General features: G+C 45.0%; 1 protein-coding gene across 2 annotated transcripts; it reads right to left on the bottom strand.

Moving 5' to 3' along the window:
- Positions 1-1,061: 1,061 nt before the first annotated feature.
- On the bottom strand, positions 1,062-19,089 carry EDEM2 (ER degradation enhancing alpha-mannosidase like protein 2). Of its 2 annotated transcripts, XM_032793342.2 has the most exons (11): positions 18,897-19,089; positions 18,415-18,525; positions 17,589-17,628; positions 15,330-15,435; positions 10,641-10,766; positions 9,479-9,690; positions 7,916-8,057; positions 7,289-7,413; positions 6,361-6,505; positions 4,954-5,075; positions 1,062-4,012 (listed from the first exon to the last, which is right to left on the bottom strand). In XM_032793342.2, exons 1-11 carry the CDS (start codon positions 18,998-19,000, stop codon positions 3,512-3,514), a joined length of 1,734 nt encoding a protein of 577 aa, XP_032649233.1. In that variant the 5' UTR covers positions 19,001-19,089; the 3' UTR covers positions 1,062-3,511. The 2 variants fall into 2 exon arrangements, with proteins under 2 accessions (XP_032649233.1, XP_032649235.1); XM_032793344.2 differs by lacking the exons at positions 15,330-15,435; positions 17,589-17,628; positions 18,897-19,089 and having other exon boundaries at positions 3,461-4,012; positions 18,415-18,518.
- Positions 19,090-20,138: the final 1,049 nt, after the last annotated feature.

The raw sequence follows: 20,138 nt of genomic DNA, 5'->3' as shown, positions 1-20,138 counted from the left end.
CTGTTCAGAGACATGGTCTTTTTGCAAAACTGTGTGAAGACTTGAGGTCCATTCGTACTGTGTTGTTGTTCCACACTGAAGCTTGTTAGCTCTCAAAATGAAAAGTGCTGGGCCAATTTTCTGGACAGAGAGATGAGCTATGTGCCTGTGCAATGGACTGTGAAGAGAGCGAATGTGTTGATTTTCTGTGTGCCCAGAAGAAGAGATGCCTTCTTGCCTATGTCATAGATATATTTGGGAATCTGAATGAGCTGAATACAGCTCTGCAAGGAAAGAACCCCACCTTATCCTTCAGCTGAGTCAATCAAAATCACAGGATTTATTGTTTTCTAGAAGTATAACCTATTGAAGACAAACTATGAATCTGTTCTTCAGCTTTGCAAGTTCCTGGCTGACAATGAAATTATTCAGCCTCCTTCACAGATGATGGTGGAGCATCTCAGCCAGCCAGAGGAACAGTTTACATCCTTTCCCCCCCCAACCTGGATATGACAAAGTATAACTGGGTGCAAACCCCTTTTCAGTGCCAGCCTGATGCCAGGGAGTTGCCAGCAGCTGAAACTGAACAGCTCACTGAAATTTCCTGTGATAGATTCTTGCGAGGAAGAGATGCTCAACTTTCTCTCCTGGAGTTTGGCTCACTGTCACAAGAATGAATATCCTGCACCTTCAAACTCATGCTGCCATTCGCAAGCCCTGTACGTGTGTGAAGCTGGATTCAGCGCTTGTGTCCATCAAGTCTCAGGGTTGATCAACTGTGGATGTCACAACCGGAGATTAGATGTGCAATTTCTACCATGCCATCAGACTTTAGGAAGCTCTGTTGCAACATGCAAGCCCGTGTGTGACATTAGAGAGCATTAAATAATGTACTTCATGTGTAAATTCCTTGGTTGCTATGATGTCATCTGGGGGCACTGGAGACAAAGTCTCAAAACAGGGTTATGCTGGCAAAAAGTTTGGGAACCTCTGTGTTAACATAATCTAGTTACTGTTTGGGGCTTTGTGTACAGAGACCTTAGCCTGCCTAGTATATCATGGTAAACATGCCAGTAAAAATAATTTGAACCTTTTATTAAAGATAAAGGACAAACAGTTACAGTATTTGGAATGTAAAGCATTAAGTAAGCCTTTTATTTTAACAACATCCTTTCCCCCTTAAGCTGGAGAGTTTTTAGAAGGAAAACATCCTTGTCTAACAGTCTCTTAAATGGTATCAGATGGTAATAACTGTCCTTTTGGGAAAAAAGAAGTTAGTTGTGATTAGCTGGAGCTGTCAATGTTGTTACAGTCCAATCCCATTTCATCCAAGCTGGTGTCTGGGATTCAGTGGAGCCGGTACAGGTGACGATGTCATTAGGGTCCCTGTCTCTGGTCTAGTCTGGTCAGAACATCCCTCAGGATCAGGAAGCTGAAGGCACAGGGTCCCAGGAGATGGTGGGGATGGCAGCCATGATGTGAAGCTCCTCCAGTAGCTTCTGAGAGTTCTCCCTGTATCTCCCCCAGACCAAAGTGTCTTTCTTCAAAGACCAAAAAAAAGGGAGTGGTGGGCTGGAATATCCTGTCTTCCCATGGTTTAATTCACCAATTCAGTCTAATATGCAACACACCAATTTCAGTTAACTAACTTCTGGCTCCACATCACTTGTTTTTAAATCATCATAATTCCAACAGTCCTTGGATTATCAATTATGGCCCTTTTGGTGTAGACTAATCTCGGTTGTCTGGTTCTACTGCATGCGTTTACAACGTTCTTTATTGAAAATAACTTGACTGACTTCCCATGGTCAATTCCTAAAACAGGCAAAAGTTATAGACAACTGCCACACCAAGGCCTCCATTCTACTTAACACCTTGGGGCACTATTGGCATAAAAATGAGCATAGAGAGCCCCTGCTTGGTCAGCTTCTGCTACCCCAAGCAAGAACAGATGTATTGCACATGCAAGGAAAGGTAGAAGGGAAGCTAGGAATGACTATATGGAATCAAACCATCAGGCAATGCCATCGCCAGCCTTGGGCAGTTTGGGTCCTGCTACATCAAAATTAAACTCTTGCAATGCACCAGGCCACCATGATAGAGGAGGGGACAGGCTCCCCAGGGGGCCCTGGAAGATCATCTCCTCTGTTGATGCAGAAGGATCAGGGTTCTTTATAACTCATGACTCTCACAGAGTGGCAGGTGCTGCTGGATCCACCCATGGCCTGTTCATTCAGGAGCAAGGCTTTTCACTATTAAGAAGGGAACCATCATGGTTCCATAAAAGAATGGGGCCATTAGAAACCCATCCTCCCCCACTTTTAGAGGAGTTACATGTCCATTCAGCCTCTCCCCTGTACTGAGGGACTGGGGTATTCTATACCTCACTCTGAACAGAATCGGTGTCTTTCCCTGGCTTTGTTCCTATCTCCCCACCCCACACGACCCCTGCCCTATTAATGGGCTGGCTGCCTCATGCTGCCTGGATTCCTGCTGACTGCCCCATTATCTCCTAACAAGAAGGTTCATGCAGCGGTTAGAAAGAGATGGGTCACATTAGACATTGAAGGCAGGGAAGGAGAAAGGGTTTTTCAGAGCAGAGGCAGACAAAACACTTGGGGAGTCAGTCAAGTGTCATCCCTTGGGGTTAGAAGGGTTTCTAATCCCCAGCGCAAAGTCCCTCCTTCCCCATATCACAGGCCCCAGAAAACTACAGAAATTTAAACAGCTTCCAGGTGACATCCACCCAGCCAGCCTCCTAAGGGACGGCATCACTCACATGGTTCCAACCAGCACAAGTGCTAGATGTAAGAGAATGTATGATGAGAATTTTTTTATGACACAAATGAACCCATTTTGTGACACTTAACAGACCCTTCCATGTTGGTTTCCCCCCCACTGCCAGAGGTACAGTTCATTTGTCCAACAGCCAAGCACGGAACTGAAAACCTGTTATTTGGAATAGAGGTTGCCCATGAACTATTCCCCATCTGCAAGCTCTGGGTGTTCAAGCCTGTGCCCAAGTGATCCCCTGGGACCAGCAGTAAAATTTCAGGCTAATCAGAAAGCAAATCTGCAATTTATAGAGTAAGAGAAGTTACTGCTAGTAATTAGCTTCTGTTCTCATGTTGCTACAGCCAGGTAGTTCAATTTCCTTCTTTTCTTAAGCAGGAAGCACTGTAAACTTTGCATATGGTTGAGACTTTAAACAGCCTCAGAGCATTCAACACAGCTGCAAAAGTCACAGGCTGCAGGCTCTTCCTTCTCAGAGATTTCTGCTTTCCAAACTGGCAACTCATTCTCGTATAACACTTTGAGCTGGGTTAACAAATGTAGCAGTAACCCTGATTCACACAATACAGAAGGCAAGAGCGCAAGGGGATCTAACAGAAGGATATCTTACATAACAGTGGAAATTCTGCTTTGCACTTTTCCACCCCCACTTAAAAATATTTCCCACAGAACAAAAAGGTCCACAGAATGCAAATCCAAGCGGATTTATTAACTTCAACAACCTGGACTTGCAGTGGAGTCACGTGTTGTCTAGAAAGACCTGTCCCAGAACTGAAAGTTTGGAGGTAAAGGGCTGATTAGGGCAGCTCAGGAGAGGGATTCTCCTTTTGGTGTTCTTCTCTGGGTTCATTTCCCCCTTGCTTCTCTCTGAGGAAACATTTGCAGAGGCTGTCTGGCTTTCCCTCTCACTATGGTCTGCAGTTCTTTTGAATGTGGACTTTTTGCTTTTCTTCAGAAACAAAAACTCTCTCATTAAGTCTTCCACTTCCCATTGCTCTTCCTTCTGTTTCCTACAGCAGTGCAGGGCAGCAGGGTCTACGGGGTGAGCTTCGGTATTGAAGATGTATCCTCCAGCACCAAGGATGCATTCCCCATAAGGCATGGGCACCACATCAAAGGCTGACCCATCGTTGTGAATGAAGTTATCTGGGTCAAAGAGCAGATACAAGTATTTCACTGTTTCAGCCAAGAAGAAGGATTCCATGCGATTATCCAGGCGGTGATCCCTCAGGTCTTTGATCTGTAAAAGAGCAGATCAAGTGGATTACATCTATCCTGAACCCAGAACCTCACGGAGTGCTCCTAAATGTCATAAACTTGGGAAAACAGTCAGCTTGGAATTCATCCCTACAGCTAAAGCAATACATGCACTCACCAGTCCACTGCCGATCCTGACCCAGAGGAGTTGCCATTTGGCTTGATGGTGCACGACATTTAAGATTAATTACTTTAACAGTTTATTTTTGGCTGTTTTATCCAGCTGAACTGTCTAGCAGTTAGAGTAAGTGACTGGAATCAGGGGACAGGAGTTCTATGCTAAGGATTTCCTATGTCACCTAGTGACATGAAGTGACTTACCCACCATTTCCCAAACTATAAAACGGGGACTTATCTACGTCAGAGTTGCGAGGTTGAATTCTTGGTGTTTGTGCATTAACGATTCATTGCAACAGTGTGAGATCCTTGAATGGCAGGTGTTAGAGAAGTGGAAAGAAGTCACTTGTACAGGCTCAGTTGTATCTGATCAGCATAGGCCCATGTCGGGGCAATGAAGACCTGCACCATTCCAGCAGATCGCTGAGACGTGCCTTCCCCTACAGGTCCATAGCATGCAGTGGGAACATGCCCTGGCCCTGCCTTCTTCCCAACCCCTTGCACTCACAGAGGCACTAAGAGGAAGCACTCCCTGTGCTGAGGCTTTTTGTGCCATTCCTAGCTTTGGGTACCCACACAGTAGCAGGGCACAATATGGGCCTAACTCCCTTACTGCTCTGGCAGTGGAGTTACTCCCTGAAGTTACAAAATTGAGTTTTACAAGAAACTGTTTGATTTGTCTTTAAAAAACAAGAAAACCTCCCCTCTCCTCAAGTGATCAGCCAGCCTACAAACATCATCCTCTTTGGCAAACTATCAAGAGACCAACACTTGCTGGTTGAAAGCTGATTTTCAGCAGACACTTACTGTTGCAAATCCACACTCCACCTTACTGATTTTCTCTATGGACTCCACAGCATCTCTCCCCAGTTCTAAGAGGGTGGGATCTTGTGTGGCACGGTACAGATACATGGCACTCTCGATCAGCTCTGCAAAATCCAGCAACAGAGACCTTGTTACAGTGCACAGAAGACACCACTGCAATTTGCATAGATTCATCAATACAATTTAAGAGGATCAGATCAGTTAGCCCTATATATTGCCTCTGGCTCACACCATAGGCACCCATCTTCCCAGAGGACAAGTCAAATCTGAAATTAAATAGTCTGAACTGAGATGACAGGTTAACTAAGCATTCTCTGCCTCACATTTGGGGGATGGGAATGAAGTGAAGTTAAAAAATATTTTAAAATTAAACCTGCCCTAAAAAAAAAAAAAATCTAAATTTAGAAAATTGCTTTCAGACTGCAATTCCGCCTCAGAAATTTCAGCCCCATAAAAAAAAGTTATACATTAATTTTATGAGCTATTGAAAGACAGGGTTTCCTGGTGTTTAGACACAGTGGTGGGCAACATGGAAACACCCACAGCAGGTATCAGGTGCACTCTCTCTTTTCCTTACTCTAGAAACATTGCTACTGTGATGCTATAATACATGCTAAGAAAATGAGCATTGCTGAGTAAAAAAGTCCAGTTTACACGCCACATGAAGAATGTTGTTATGCTGCTGTAACAGCTGTTCAGGGAACTCAAATTAACAAACTCATTTGCAGACATGATGCAGGCGCACAAGTAAACAAAAGTAGAACCAGCAGTGTTGTAAGAAACAGGGAAAAGGGAAATCAATGGTTGTGGAACAGAAAAGGAACAATGAAGAAATGTTATTTTCCAGTTTCAGAGAGGATCTTACATCACAGGATTATTTATTTGCGTTACTCAACTGCAATACGGTTAATAAAAATGGAGGAATAGCAAAAGTCTGTTTTATTCTATGCACTTCATTCAGCAAAACTAGACTGGTCTGTTTATAGTCAATTTCACTTTCTAGTTACACTAGTGCAGAATTCATGTGTGCAAGTGAACATTCACATTAAAAAGCCTTTTACTGACAGACTTTGAGAACACTTATTACTACACCTGATTCATCTTTTTCAACACCACAAATCCTACTTTTTGGACCTAACCCATTTGACAGGGCCCTTTTCAGAACTGGCACAATGGTTAGGCTCCTTTGAAATTTAATTCTACCTAGAGTGAAAGTCAGACTCTAGAACGTGTGTCTTGCCAGAAATGGAAAATGGGAGTGCCCTGGGAATGAAGTTACTATTGCACTAGCGTAGAGCTTGCAGGTTAAGAGGTTAGGTAACAATTACCACACCAGAGTAAAAGCAGGACTCAGTATCAACATGTTTGTTATTTGCTGCTTCTGTTTACCAGGTCTAAGGGGGTATCCTTCTCTCTTCTCCACAGTATACCCCTGGGGAATGTTGTAAAACTCAGGCAGCCCACCAAACTGTTTCCAAACAGTGTAATAATTGAGGAATGTTCGCATGGCATTATTGATGTCCCCTATCAGACTCTGGAGAAAGAAAAAAACACCCAGTGAGGCAACATTCAGTTGGGGAAGAACAAACTACACAGGACTTAGCTACCAAAAAAAAAAAAAAAACCCTCTCTTCTACAGTCATTAAATGAGACGTCAGTGGACTGCTCCCAGAGTTTGAATAATATAACTAGTCATATTCAGACAGGGTATCTTAAGAATAGCTGGAGCTAAAGAGGAAGCAGGTGACACTTTTCTGTTGGATCCTATTCCATGTGATCTCTGAAGTCATACCAAGTTTTCTAATCCCTTCTGACTGATGTGAGCCTCAGAGTATTCATTCTAGAGCTTCCCTGACTCAGCTACAGGACACTGTTCCTTTCATTTCAGCAACAGAGGGGCTGCTACTGTGTAGTCAACTACAGGACACTAGGGACTGGGAACTACTCAATAAACAATTCTCATAGCAAGAAAAACTCACATGAAACGTGTTTAGGAAGAGATGGGGAAGGGATTTGGCCTCTTTTCACAGCCCCCCACCCCCCCCAACATAAGAACAACTGCATTAGGAAAGCAGGTTACAATATGGCTGTCCTCGTTCACACTTAATATATGGCTCTATATGTAGCACTGCTGGAGTCTAATTCTGCTCTGCCAAAGACAGCAGGAGGTGAAGTCCATCTACACTACGGAGCAGATCTAGGCTTTAACCAGGACAGAAGATAAAGTTATCATCACATGCCCCGGCACAGTATTTGCGGTGCAGATGGATTCAAGACAGGGAGAAACAAGATTAGCGTATGCTATTTCTCTTCCTACCTGTAAGCCTGGCCAGTAGGCCTCGAGGGACTGAAAGACAGGCATGGACACTGTCCCTTTGTACATCTGAACCCACAGGTACCAGTCATCAAATTTTGTGTAGTTCCTAATGGCTTTGTTATATTCTAAAAAGAAGCAGAGAAGAATAGTTTAACACAACTCAATTTTTAAACAGCAGAAGAGAAGCCCCCTTTCCACCGTGGTTTAATCAAATTAACACTAAGAACATTCATTCCTCCCAGAGCACTAACTGTCATACAGAACACTCACAAATCTGACAAGGACTTATTGGTAACAAAAACCATCACTACAGGAAACAGTCTAGAAAGGAGTTTTGTCCTCTTGCTAAAAGAAGGAGTCTAACAGACCAAATGTTTCAAAAAGAAATTTAGCTCCAAAAAGACACAGGTAATAGCCTGGCTCAACTGAGATCAATGGGAGGCCAGAATTTCACCCCCAGAGCTGAAGATATCTCAGAAGTGAGTCTCACCATGGAGATGCTTACGGTCACATTTCCAGGGGCCTCTTTGTGCACATACAGATATCTGCAGGTGCACTTAAGGAGACACTCTCGGGACAATCTGGTGAAAAAAGGCCCAGTCATCCAGGGAAAAAAAAAGCTCTCACCTAGGAACATGGACATCAGCTCTTCATCATGCAGCAGAATGGCTCCTTTAACAAGGTATTCAAAGTAGGAATCTACCCCTGCCCCAATGCCAGCATCTTGGGCTACCCATTTGGCAGTTACCACATCAATATGGTTACCCACCTGTGGGAAAAGGAAGATTTTAAAGACAAGCCAAAGCTTGCCTGTCGATACTAGATTCTGAGGACTATCTTCTCTTTCTACAGTGGTTTTCAAAGAAACGGATTCCAAAACACTTGGCAAACTTTATGAAATACAGGCACATACAGCAATACAACATTAGCATTGCTGTCCTGATTTTATTATGAATTTGCAACCTTCAGGTTGAATTAACTGTTTTCTGCATTTCACAACTACACCTGGTTGTAGTTGTGAAATGCAGAAAACATTGCTATGGGAATCATTACTGTGACATTTTTAATTTGCAACATTGGTGCCTCATCAGTATAAAGTTTTACCTAGGATTTTATTAATTACAATGCCATAAAGTGCAGCTTTGTTAGGTATTATCTGACCAGAACTCCAGGACTACAGAATAGAGTAACTGCATTTTTCTGAAATTCCAAAGGGTTTTGAGCTAGAAAACTCTTTAGATGCAAGGGAAAAAAAAAAAAAAACTTATTTATGGCACTCAAGTTCTACAGCATGGCATTGTGGACCTGGGCAAGACCATAACTATATGCCTAAAGATTTTTCCTGTGTTACAGTGCATGTGTGGAAACATTTGTAGTTGTTCATAATTTTTTCCATTAAATTTGCCAAGTTCTTTATTGAGGTCTAGCCACATGTGGAGACGGACATTTTTAAACTTCAGAAATGTCCAAGTTTTGTGAACAAAATGTAAGTGTCAAGAGAAAATATTTATATTTTAAGTATGGGAAAATTGTGTTCCAGCCCTCCTCTCCAAAGCCTAAACCATAAACATCTGAATTGACTGGTCTCATTTAAAAGAATAAAAATCACCCTTCAACAGAGACTAAGCTTGGAGTTGTGGCGCTAAAGCAGCATTTTAAGGAGGCTGTGAGTCAGTAATGACAGGGGATCAAAAAGAAAGCTGAGTTATAAAAACTATAAAACTGAAAACCACAACATATTTGCCCGCCAGCCTTTTCTGGGTGGAATACAAGAACTGCATAATGTATCTGAGGTGGATATGGTCTTTAACTGAAGTTACGGGTGTTCTGGGACAGCACCAGAACATGTGCCACCTACTGCATGATTACTGGTATTGCAGTTATACTCATGTAGTACACCTCTACCTCGATAACATGCTGTCCTCGGGAGTCAAAAAATCTTACTGCATTGTATCGAACTTGCTTTGATCCACCAGCGTGCACAGCCCCGCCCGTCCGGAGCACTGCTTTACCGTGTTATACCCAAATTCATGTTATATCGGGTGGTGTTATATCAAGGTAGAAGTGTACTATAAAGGGATCACTAATTTAAAGCTAACATGTCCTCTATCTATCCTGGCTTACCTAGTATCGTACACTGTTTACAAAAAGGATGTTAGTATAACATGAAGGACATTTCCCCCCACTCACCAATCCAATATCTGAGCGATTTTTCCACAAGGCCTTGAGGGCTTTTCTGGCCACATCCTCAAACACCTGGTCACCTGTAAGATGGCTTAATGTGGCAAATTCTATTATGAATGTACCGATACCAGCAGTACAGGTAACAGAGGTCTCTCCAGCATTTACTCCATGCAGCAAGTTCACTGTCCCATATGGCATCCCAGTTGGGGTCTGAAAAGCTGAAACACATCACAATCGTGATTCACTGGAGAATGTTCGGCATCCATCACCAAACAACATTTAAACAGGCTGACTATTACTGCCTGTACCTCTCATTCAAGCATTGATGCCCGCAAGAGACCAGGATTTGGAGTAGTCCCAACAAGTACACCGAAATAAATGGGAGATGGCACCATTGCCCAGTATAGGGGATAGAGGGAGAACCCAGAAGGCTAGACAAGAAATGCTGGATATCAATTAAGGAGTCTTATCACTTAGCATTCAATGTTTGAGGGTACGCCTACCTCACTGCACAAGTGGGATGATCTCTGTGAGGATGCAAACACTGAACAGTTGCCTCATTAACTGAGCGCAGTCCAACCTGTACCCCGGATGAGGCACATAAAAACACCACAACAACTCACATACTCAGACTCTGTATCCTAATGGAAGCCCACAAATCGGGCAGAGTTGACTATGCACATCTTCTGCCTCTAGAGACCATCACTTAACCACCTTAATGTTCTTTTAACTTTTTTTGCTTGGAGTAACTAATATACATGATGGTGTATGCTCAAGTGACTGATAATGCTATGGTTTGGGTGTTTCCCACAGGCATTACATATACCTAATGCTGTCATTTCAGAAGAACAGACACCTCCTATAACATTTTGTCTCAAGTGACCCAGAGTCCTGCATTCTGTTTCCAACAACCATCCCACAGCTGCTTTGGAAGGATGTATTTGGATATATTTGAGCCTAGGCTCATTCCCCAGACTTCAACAACACTGACAAAAATATGGCTGTTTAATACAGCTAGTTAGGCTTCCCCTATGATTCCAGTGATCTGGGGATTATTTTAGATGCTGAAGTGATGCCACTTGTATTACTACTGGCCAGTTAACGCAGCATCTACTACGCAGAAGAGTGCAGAGAGAAGTTAGATATGCTGCTCTGGAAAGGTTCTCACCCGGTAGGAGTTTACGAGCAGCTTCTTCCGCCATCCTCAGAAGAGGTCCTGAGCAGGGCCATCCTGCTTCCACTTCAACACCAGCCTTCTTAGACAGCAAGTGAGCAGACAGGAGACCACCAACCACTGGAACAGTGCAAAGCGGGGGGCTCAACAAGAAGTATAGGGAGGAACAAACTGATAGTTTTGCCCACAAAATCCCCAAATCAGCAGCATTTGATTGTGTAACTAGGAAGTTGTGGGTGGAAAGGGAAAGACAGATGGCTCATTTGTAGTGTCTAAAAAGGTGCTAACCAAAGATGCTTTGCAAGGGAAAAAAAAATTGTAGTCTTGCTTCTTAGTATACTGTCAAAAAGAACTGGAAGCACTTCTTCTACTTCATTGTATTAGAAACAGCAGATCTTACTTATGCCCATTTATCTGTACTACTCTATAGACAATTGAAGAACTACTGGAATTATGACATCAGGAGAATAAAGTTTGAGCAACTGAAAAGAGGGTGGGGTTGTTCTGTATTTTAAATGAGTTTAGAAATGTGCAAGCATAGGTCAAAAACTATTATCGTGTAAAATATTTTAGCAGAAACTGTCCCAGGGTGCAGAAACTAGCAGAGCAGTGCTGGGCAGGAGAATGAGAATAAGCATAGTACAGTTTTCTTCCCTGAAAGTGTCATTTAGGTGGAGGGAATTGAAGGGGTAAAACACACAAGTAGCACTGAAGGCAGAAGTCCTCATGATATTTTTCAAGAGAAACAGGACTCTAATCATCGTTTCTTAAATAGACTAATTCCAGAACATCGTCTGCCTCAAAGGACAAACTTATTCTAGAAGCAAAAGCAGATTTGATGTGTAACATTATGACTTCAGCATGAAACCTCTCATTCTGAAACTCAAACCTAACCTTGAACAAGAACACAGACTGTAGTAGGTACAGGTGAGGTGAGCAAAGCCCACAGGTAAGTGGAGAACATGAAGACCTGGGAGATGGGTCAGAGATAGGAGGAAGCGGAGGCTATAATGGCAGAGAGAAAGGAGGGTCAGGGCAAAACTGGGAGGCAAGATCAAATCAGTATCTTAGATGTCTATAGGCAGATGCGAGAAGTATGAGTAATAAGCAGGAAGAACTGGAAGTGCTAATAAATAAATAAATACAATTATGACATTGTTGGCATCACCAAAACTTGATGGGATAATACATGATTGGAATGTTGGTATGGATGGGTACAGCTTTCTCAGGAAGGTGTCAGGGAAACCACCCCCCACCCTTAGGCCTAATGAGCAAAAGCTATGGAGCAGCAGTAGGCCTGAGGCCTAATGAGCAAAAGCTATGGAGCAGCAGCTAAGCTTGTTTATCTGTACAAAGGGTATGCGGAGGCAGGAAAATGTGGTCAGGGCCCAAAATGAGGGGAACTGAAGCTGGAGAAGGGAACTAGGTGATAAGACAGAGGGTCCCAAGGCATGCGAAGTTCTGACGGCTGTCTTTGTATAACCAGACCACAACGAAAAGTGTTAGAACAGTCAAACCGCAGACTTGACAATAACAGGAAAAACCATAAATGGGAAAATTAAATGGTCAGCCTGCTTGTTTTTGATATTATATCCCAATAAGGCAATTAATATGTGTAACCAGCGTGCCACGTTTTGCAGTTTTAACCTTTATAAGCTTGGTAAGATTTGTAGAAAGCAGAGCAGCTTATCTCTTGCGTGGGGTCATGCTGTCTCTCCCTGCATATATGCTTGTATGAAATAAAGAAGCCTCAGGCTGTCTGATCTAAAAATCAACCGTGTGGTCAATTTTCCACAACAAAAGATAGACAGGGGAAAAAGGGAGGAGGTGTTGCCTTATATATTAAAAAGTATACATTTGGACTGAGGTGGAGATGGACATAGGAGACGGAAGTGTTGAGAGTCTCTGGGTTAGGCTAAAAGGGATAAAAAAAACAAGGTGATGTCATGCTAGGAGTCTACTACAGGCCACCTCACAAGGTGGAACAAGTGGATAAGGCTTTTTTAAACAACTAACAAAATCATTCAAAGCCCAAGATTTGGTGATGATGGGAGACAAACTATCCAGATATATGTTGGGAAAATAACACAGCGGGATACAGACTATCCAATAAGTTCTTGGACTGCATTGCAGACAACTTTTTATTTCAGAAGGTTGAAAAAGCTACTGGGGGAAGCTGTTCCAGATTTGACTTTAACCAACAGGGAGGAACTCATTGACAATTTGGAAGTGGATGGCAGCTTGGGTGAAAGTGATCATGAAATCATAGAGTTCACAATTCTAAGGAAGAGTAGAAGGGAGTACAGCAAAATAGAGACAATGGATTTCAGGAAGGCGGATTTTGGTAAGCTCAGAGAGCTGATAGGTAAGGTCCCATGGGAATCAAGACTGAGGGGAAAAACAACTGAGGAGAGTTGGAAATATTTCAAAGGGACACTATTAAGGGCCCAAAAGCAAGCTATTCTGCTGCGTAGGAAAGATAGAAAATGTGGCGAAAGACCACCTTGGCTTAACAATGAGATCTCGCGTTATCTAAAAAATAAAAAGGAATCATTTAAAAAAATGGAAACTAGGACAAATTACAAAGGATGAATAGAGGCAAACAACACAGGAATGCAGGGGCAAGATTAGAAAGATTACAAAGGCACAAAATTAGCTCAAACTAGCTACCGGAATAAAGGGAAACAAGATGATTTTTATCAATACATTAGAAGCAAGAGGAAGACCAAGGACAGGGTAGGCCCACTGCTCAGTGAGAAGGGAGAAACAGTAACAGGAAACTTGGAAATGGCAGAGATGCGTAATGACTTTGTTTCGGTCTTCACCAAGAAGTCTAAAGGAATGTCTAACATAGTGAATGCTTATGGGAAGGGGGTAGGTTTAGATTAGAAGATAAAATAAAAAAAGAGCAAGTTTAAAAATCACTTACAAAAGTTAGATGCTGCAAGTCACCAGGGCCTGATGAAATGCATCCTAGAATACTCAAGGAGCTAATAGAGGAGGTATCTGAGCCTCTAGCTATTAACTTTGGAAATCATGGGGACTGGAGAGATTCCAGAAGACTGGAAAAGGGCAAATATATGGTCCATCTATAAAAAGGGAAATAAAAAACAACCCAGGAAACTACAGACAGTTAGTTTAACTTCTTATGCCAAGGAGATAAAATGGACAGTAATTTAAGAAAATCATCTGCAAACACTTGAAGGTGGTAAGGTAATAGGGAATAGCCAGCCTGGATTTGTAAAGAACAAATCATGTCAGACCAATCTGATAGCTTTCTTTGATAGTATAACAAGTCTTATGGTAAGGGAGAAGCAACGGATATGGTATACCTAGACGTTAGTAAGGCATTTGATACCTCTTTGCACGATATTTTTATCAATAAACCAGCAAATACAACTTAGATGGGGCTACTATAAGGTGAGTGCATAACTGGCTGGATACCATACTCAGGAGTAGTTATTAATGGTTCCCAATCCTCCTGGAAAGGTATAACAGTGAGGTTCCGCAGGGCTCTGTTTGGGACTGGCTCTGTTCAATAGCTTCATCAACAACTAGATATTGCATAGAAAGTACGCTTATTAAGTTTTGCAGATGATACCAAACTCAGGAATTGCAACTGCTTTGGAGGATGGGTCTATTCAAAATGATCTGGACATTGGAGAAATGGTCTGAGGTAAACAGGATGAAGTTTAATAAAGACAATCCAAAGTGCTTCCACTTAGGGCACAATATCAATCAGTTTCCATACATACAGAATGGGAAGAGACTGTCTAGGAAGGAGTACAGCTGAAAGGGATCTAGGAGGTTATAGTGAACCACAAGCTAAATATGAGTCAACAGTGTGATGCTGTTGCAAAAAAAAGCAAACGTGATTCTGGGATGCATTAAAAGGTGTGTTGTGAGCAAGACATGAGAAGTCATTCTTCTGCTCTACCCTGCACTGGTCAAGCCTCAACGGGAGTATTGTGTCCAGTTCTGGGCACCGCATTTCAAGAAAGATGTGGAGAAACTGGAGAGGGTCCAGAGAAGAGCAACAAAAATGATTAAAGATCTAGAGAACATGACCTACGAAGGAAGGCTGAAAGAACTGGGTTTGTTTAGTTTAGAAAAGAGAAGACTGAAAGGGGACATAGCAGCAGTTTTCAGGTATCTAAAAGGGTATCATAAGGAGGAGGGAGAAAACTTGTTCTGTCCTTAGAGGCTAAGATGAACAAGAAGCAATGGGCTTAAATTGCATGAAGGGAGGTTTAGGCTGGACATTAGGAAAAAGTTCCTAACTGTCAGGGTGGTTAAACACTAGAATAAACTGCGTAGGGAGGTTGTGGAATCTCCATCTGTGGAGATATTTAAGAGTAGGTTAGATAAATGTCTATCCGGGATGATCTAGACAGTATTTGGCTCTGCCATGAGGGCAGGGGACTGGACTCGATGACCTCTTGAGGTCCCTTCCAGACCTAGAATCCACAGTTTACATCTGGAACCATTCAAAAGGGGGCTCGGAGGTAAAGCACAATGGAGGAAGGGAGGTGTATTTTTCCTTGTTTAGTTTGTATGCAGCAGAATTCGATTCCCACTGCTGTTCTGCATTACTCCTCTGCGCTATATATAAATTATGAACTCAAACTGATTATGAGACACAAATGACTTCCAAGTTAAGCCCTACTCCAGCACCCAGCTCACCTCGGATATTGGTTTCAAAGACGGATGCATTTACATCGATATCAAAATCCACCCCCTGCTGCAGCACATTGACAACCCTCTGGAACTCTGAAACATTTCCCAAAATCTAGAAAAGAAATCAGGACAAATGAGAGGGAGGCTCATGAGGCAGCAAATGATTACGCTCAGGAAAACAAAGGATCAGTGATAAAGAACACATGACAAACTCCTCAGCAGCTTCACTGTAGGTTTAGATGCTGTTTTAAACCTTTTTCACTTGGCCCTAGCTGCAGGGGCAGCAAGTTTGTATAATTTTTGGTGGTGCCAAACAGGTCCAAGTCCCGCCCCCGCAGCTCTGGGAGGAAGTTTGGGTGCAGGAGGGGTGCAGGCTCTGGGCTGGGGTAGGGGTTTGGGGTGCAGGAGGGGGTGCAGGCTCTGGGCTGGGACAGGGAGTTTGGGTGCAGGAGGTGGTGCGGGAGGATGTCTGAGGTGCTGGGCTGAGGATGAGGAGTTTGGGTTGCATCAGGCAGGCTTCTCCAGGGCTAGGGGCCAGAGAGGACTCCACCCAGCCCTCTCTCTGCCACCAGCAGGGAGCTCCAGGGGAGGCGGGGGCCTTCCCCAGCCTGACATTCACCCAAGCCCCTCCAGGTTGCTGCTCAGGAGGTCCAGCTAGACCAGCCTTCCCACCCCCCTTGGAGATGACTTGGAGTTGCCTGCTGTGGGGGAGGGGGGGAGAACAGCCATGCGCCTCCTCTCCTCCTCTGGCACAGCTCTCTTGTAGCTGGCAATGGCCAGCGAGGGAGCATAGCGCAGAGCTGCAGGGGCAGCCACCTGCTGCCCAGGGCAGGCAGGAACGCTCAACGAAGGTGTGCGGGGGCAGCAGGGGGGGCCGGGAGACAGCCCCAGCCCCAAACATTAGTGAAGCCAGGCTCCCTCGGCCCTGAATTTGCTGGAGTCCAGGAACCACAGGCCCATACAACTTGCCGCCTGTGACTAGCTGGGAGCACAAGCTGCTGACTCATGAAATGGAGGTTATAGAAGATACTAAGAAAATGACTCCTACTTGACTTCAAAACTTTTCCCTCTCATTCTGAGTCCTTATGCCATACAGGAACTCCTCACTTAAAGTCGTCCTAGTTAACGTTTTGATGTTAAGTTGCTGATCAATTAGGGAACACGTTCGTTTAAAGTTGTGAAATGCTCCCTTCTAATGTCATTTGGCAGCCGCCTGTTTTGTCCGCTGCTTGCGGGAAGAGCAGCCCGTTGCAGCTAGTTGGTGGGTGGCTGAAACCAGGGTGGACCAGCAGCCCCCCTATCAGCTCCCCGCTCCCCTAAGTTCCATGTGCAGCAGCTGTCCCTCCCTGCACTGCCATGTGCTGCTCCTGCCCTCTGCCTTGGAGCTGCTCCCAGAGACTCCTGCCTGCTGTACGGGGGGAGGAGGGAAAGAAAGGGGCTAATATCAGGGTGTCTCCCCTTCCCCCGTTCCTGCACCCTGCTTGCATAGAACAGGGGGAACACACGACAGAGGGAGGGGGCTTCAAGGCAGTAGCTACTGTCTCAGGTCTCAGCAAGCTGATTTAAATAACAAAGCAGTGTTCTTAAGCCTGGCGCCAGCTACTTAAAGGGGAAATGCACATTTTCTCTCTCACACACAGGGTGTGTGTCTCTGTTTGCCCGCCCTCCTTTCCTGCTGCCTTGTAGAGTGTTGTGAGAGTTAACACTTGAGGGCTCAGTCAATTGCTAGTTCATTTAGCAGTAAGGCGTTCCCTGGGAAACATCCCACCCTCTGACTCCACCTCAACCAAGCTTCACAGTCATGATCACCGTGTACCAGTATTAAATTGTTTGTTTAAAAACTTATACTGCGTGTGTGTGTGTACACACACACACATATATATACACACGTCTTTTGTCTGGTGAAAAAAATTTCCCTGGAACCTAACTCCCTCATTTACATTAATTCTTATGAGACAATTGGATTAGCTTAACATCATTTCGCTTAAAGTCACATTTTTCAGGAACATAACTACAGCAAGTGAAGAATTGTCGTATTTAGAAGGTGTTCGAGGCTGGGAACTCCAGGCACCTGCATCTCAGTGAAGTCAATGCAGGCTCTCCCTCACTCAGTTAATAAGTTACTCTCACAAGTAGGTGAAGAGCACCTGAGAAGAGCAGAGGTAAATCTAGGCCTCTAATGCAGGATGTTTAAGAAGTGCAGAAAGTAACAGTAAAACAGAGGGAAATTAACAAGAAAAGGCCCTAATTGAGTGAGGTACTTACTAGTAGAGTGTCCAAAGCATCAATCAATGTGAGAGAAAAACTGAAAGAGAACAGAAGGCAGTGTGAGGAAATGCCAATGAGATAAGTAGCAGCCAAGGTGACAGACAGGAACAAATATAACACTTGAATATTGAACAGCAAAAAACAAACAAAAAGTCTAACTGCAACTCCAGCTACTGAGAGGCAACGGTGTGAGTCAACCTGAGACCCCCTAAGCTGTGCATAGAGAAGATTGGGAATTCTACCCACATGGCATCTATCTGTTTGAGATAGGCATGAAATCACCCTGCTGAATCTGTCAGAGCACAACCATTGCCATTAATACCATCAACACAAAATTATGACTCTATTGCAAGGCCAGGCAACAGGTGGAGCTAAGAACAAAAATATACTTTATTCCAACAGCAATACCCACTGCCTTAGCGGGAAAATACCTCCCAATAAGATTTCTTGAAATAATCATCTTATTATTTTCACTTACAGAGTGGTTTTAGCCATGTTGGTCCCAGGATATTAGAGACAATAAAATATATTACCTCACCTCCCCACCTCATCTTTTTTTATATAGTTCTCTTTTATTGGCAGGTGCCTGGCTTGCCTGACCCAATTGATTTTCTCCTTCTCCAACTTATAGGATTCAAGTTAATGCAGTTTGAGACTCCACTTTTACCAAATAGCTTGGCACAGTTACAGTGGAGACCATGACCGTGCCCCACAGAGTCATCAGAGCTAAAGATGAAGGTCTTACACATTCTTAAGTCTAGCGAGAGGTTAGGAAACACCTACACCCCGGACACAGCAGACGGACATTAACCCTCTCCGGTACCTTCCCCAGGTGTCCTGTCCATCACACGTCAGAGGCCGTAGCTCATCATAGGGAAAAGCGTTTTCCAAGTAATTGTTGTAGGCGTGGTAAAACATGGCCTTGACTCGCTCCCTGCGGACAGAGGGGACACTGGAGCCCTGACATCCCCACCGATCGATCGGCACGCGAGGAGCTTGTTCCTGGCTCTGCCGAAGGGGCCCTTGGGTCCCCCCGCTAACCGCCCCCCCCGCTCGGTTCGCTGCGCGCTGGCCGGGCCGGCAGCGGTGTGGCCGTACTGCCGGGACCGCTCGGCAGCTGCACGTCCGGGCTGCGGTTAGCTACAGCTGGGAGACGCGCGCGGGCGGAGCCGGGTCTCCGCTACGCGCCCAGCTGCGCGGCCCCTTCCACAAGCCTGGGCGGGACGCGCCTACCGCCCCCAGCCGCCGCCGCGAGCCCGGCCCCGGGGAGGGTGGGGGGGGGAACCGAGCTGCCCCGAGCCTCACCGGTAATGGGCGGTGTCTATCTCGCGCCCCGCCGCCGCCCCCTCCCCGGCGCCCGGCAGGTGCAGGGCCCAGAGGCAGCACAGCAGGTCCCAGGAGCGGAGCATCGGAGAGGGGGCAACGGAACCCAGCAGCCTCGGTTCGACCGCGCCGGCGCTTCCGCGTGCCGCCCCTCACGTGGGGGTAGCCACGCCCCTCCTGCGCGCGCGTCTGTCCCACTCATCGGCCCCCTGTGCGCTAGGCCTTATTGCGCCTGCGCACAAAAGCACCTTCCACTGCCTGCTTCTCGCGGTACTGGGCCTAGTCCCCGCTCCCCGGAATCTGTAGTGTCTCAGAACGAGGCTGCGGTTTCCCCTTCCGGGGCATAGGGCAGCCCCTGGAGCTGTTTCCAGTCTAGGGGTTTAGCCACGTTTGGTTCCCGTAGAGGGGAAGTAGGTGTCACAGCCACGCGCAGAGCCGCAGTCACACAACCAAACCCGCCCCGCGCTCTCCTCACCCCCTTCCCAGGCGCACAGACTCACCGTCCTCGCAAGGAAGCGCATCCCAGGGCTGTGGCTGTGGCTGAGAGGAAGGGTTTTAACCCCTGGCCTGTCAACTTCCAGTTGAACCGGTTGCTGAATTTCCCAGCCAGTCATGTCGCACTTCAGGAGTCTTTGTATGTAGTTTTTATTCCAGATAAGCCAAACGCAATGACCTATGGTTTTGCTGCTTTCCATGATGCTTCTTCAAACTGAATTAAATGTGTTTGCAAAGTTGATGAAAAGATCAAATAACTTTCCAGGGGTGCCTTCCAGACCAGTGAGTTGTGGTGTCACTGCTTGCCCTGTAACCCCCCAGTGCCTCAAAATAGCTGCCACTGGAGCTCCTTTGTCAGGAGGCTTCCATCCATCACACAAGCATGCACTGAATGACTGTGTATTAAGCAACCCTCGTTCAGTCTTCTGATTCTAGGTACCTGCTTGTTGTATCACATCCCCACTCTGTCCTTCACCAGCCTTGTTTATACCTGGCAAGATGAACATAATGCCCTTCAGTCCTGAATTTTCCTAAACCATGTGCTTTGCAAAGTCCAGCCCTTTCCTGGAAAATTCAGAGAGAGACTAAGGTTTGTTTGTTCCTTTAAAGATATATTACTCAACAGCTTGTCACATTAGCTGGAGTTAACCTTCACTTTACATCAAGCACAGCACTGGGATGGTTTAGATTAAAAGTAAAACAAGTTTATTAACAAGAGGCAATAAGATT

This window comes from Chelonoidis abingdonii, chromosome 14, assembly GCF_003597395.2.
Source record: "Chelonoidis abingdonii isolate Lonesome George chromosome 14, CheloAbing_2.0, whole genome shotgun sequence".
In the NCBI taxonomy this organism is placed as follows: Eukaryota; Metazoa; Chordata; order Testudines; family Testudinidae; genus Chelonoidis; species Chelonoidis abingdonii.
The sequence above is the reverse complement of the archived record's forward strand: the minus strand, read 5'-3'. Positions and strand labels throughout refer to the sequence as shown.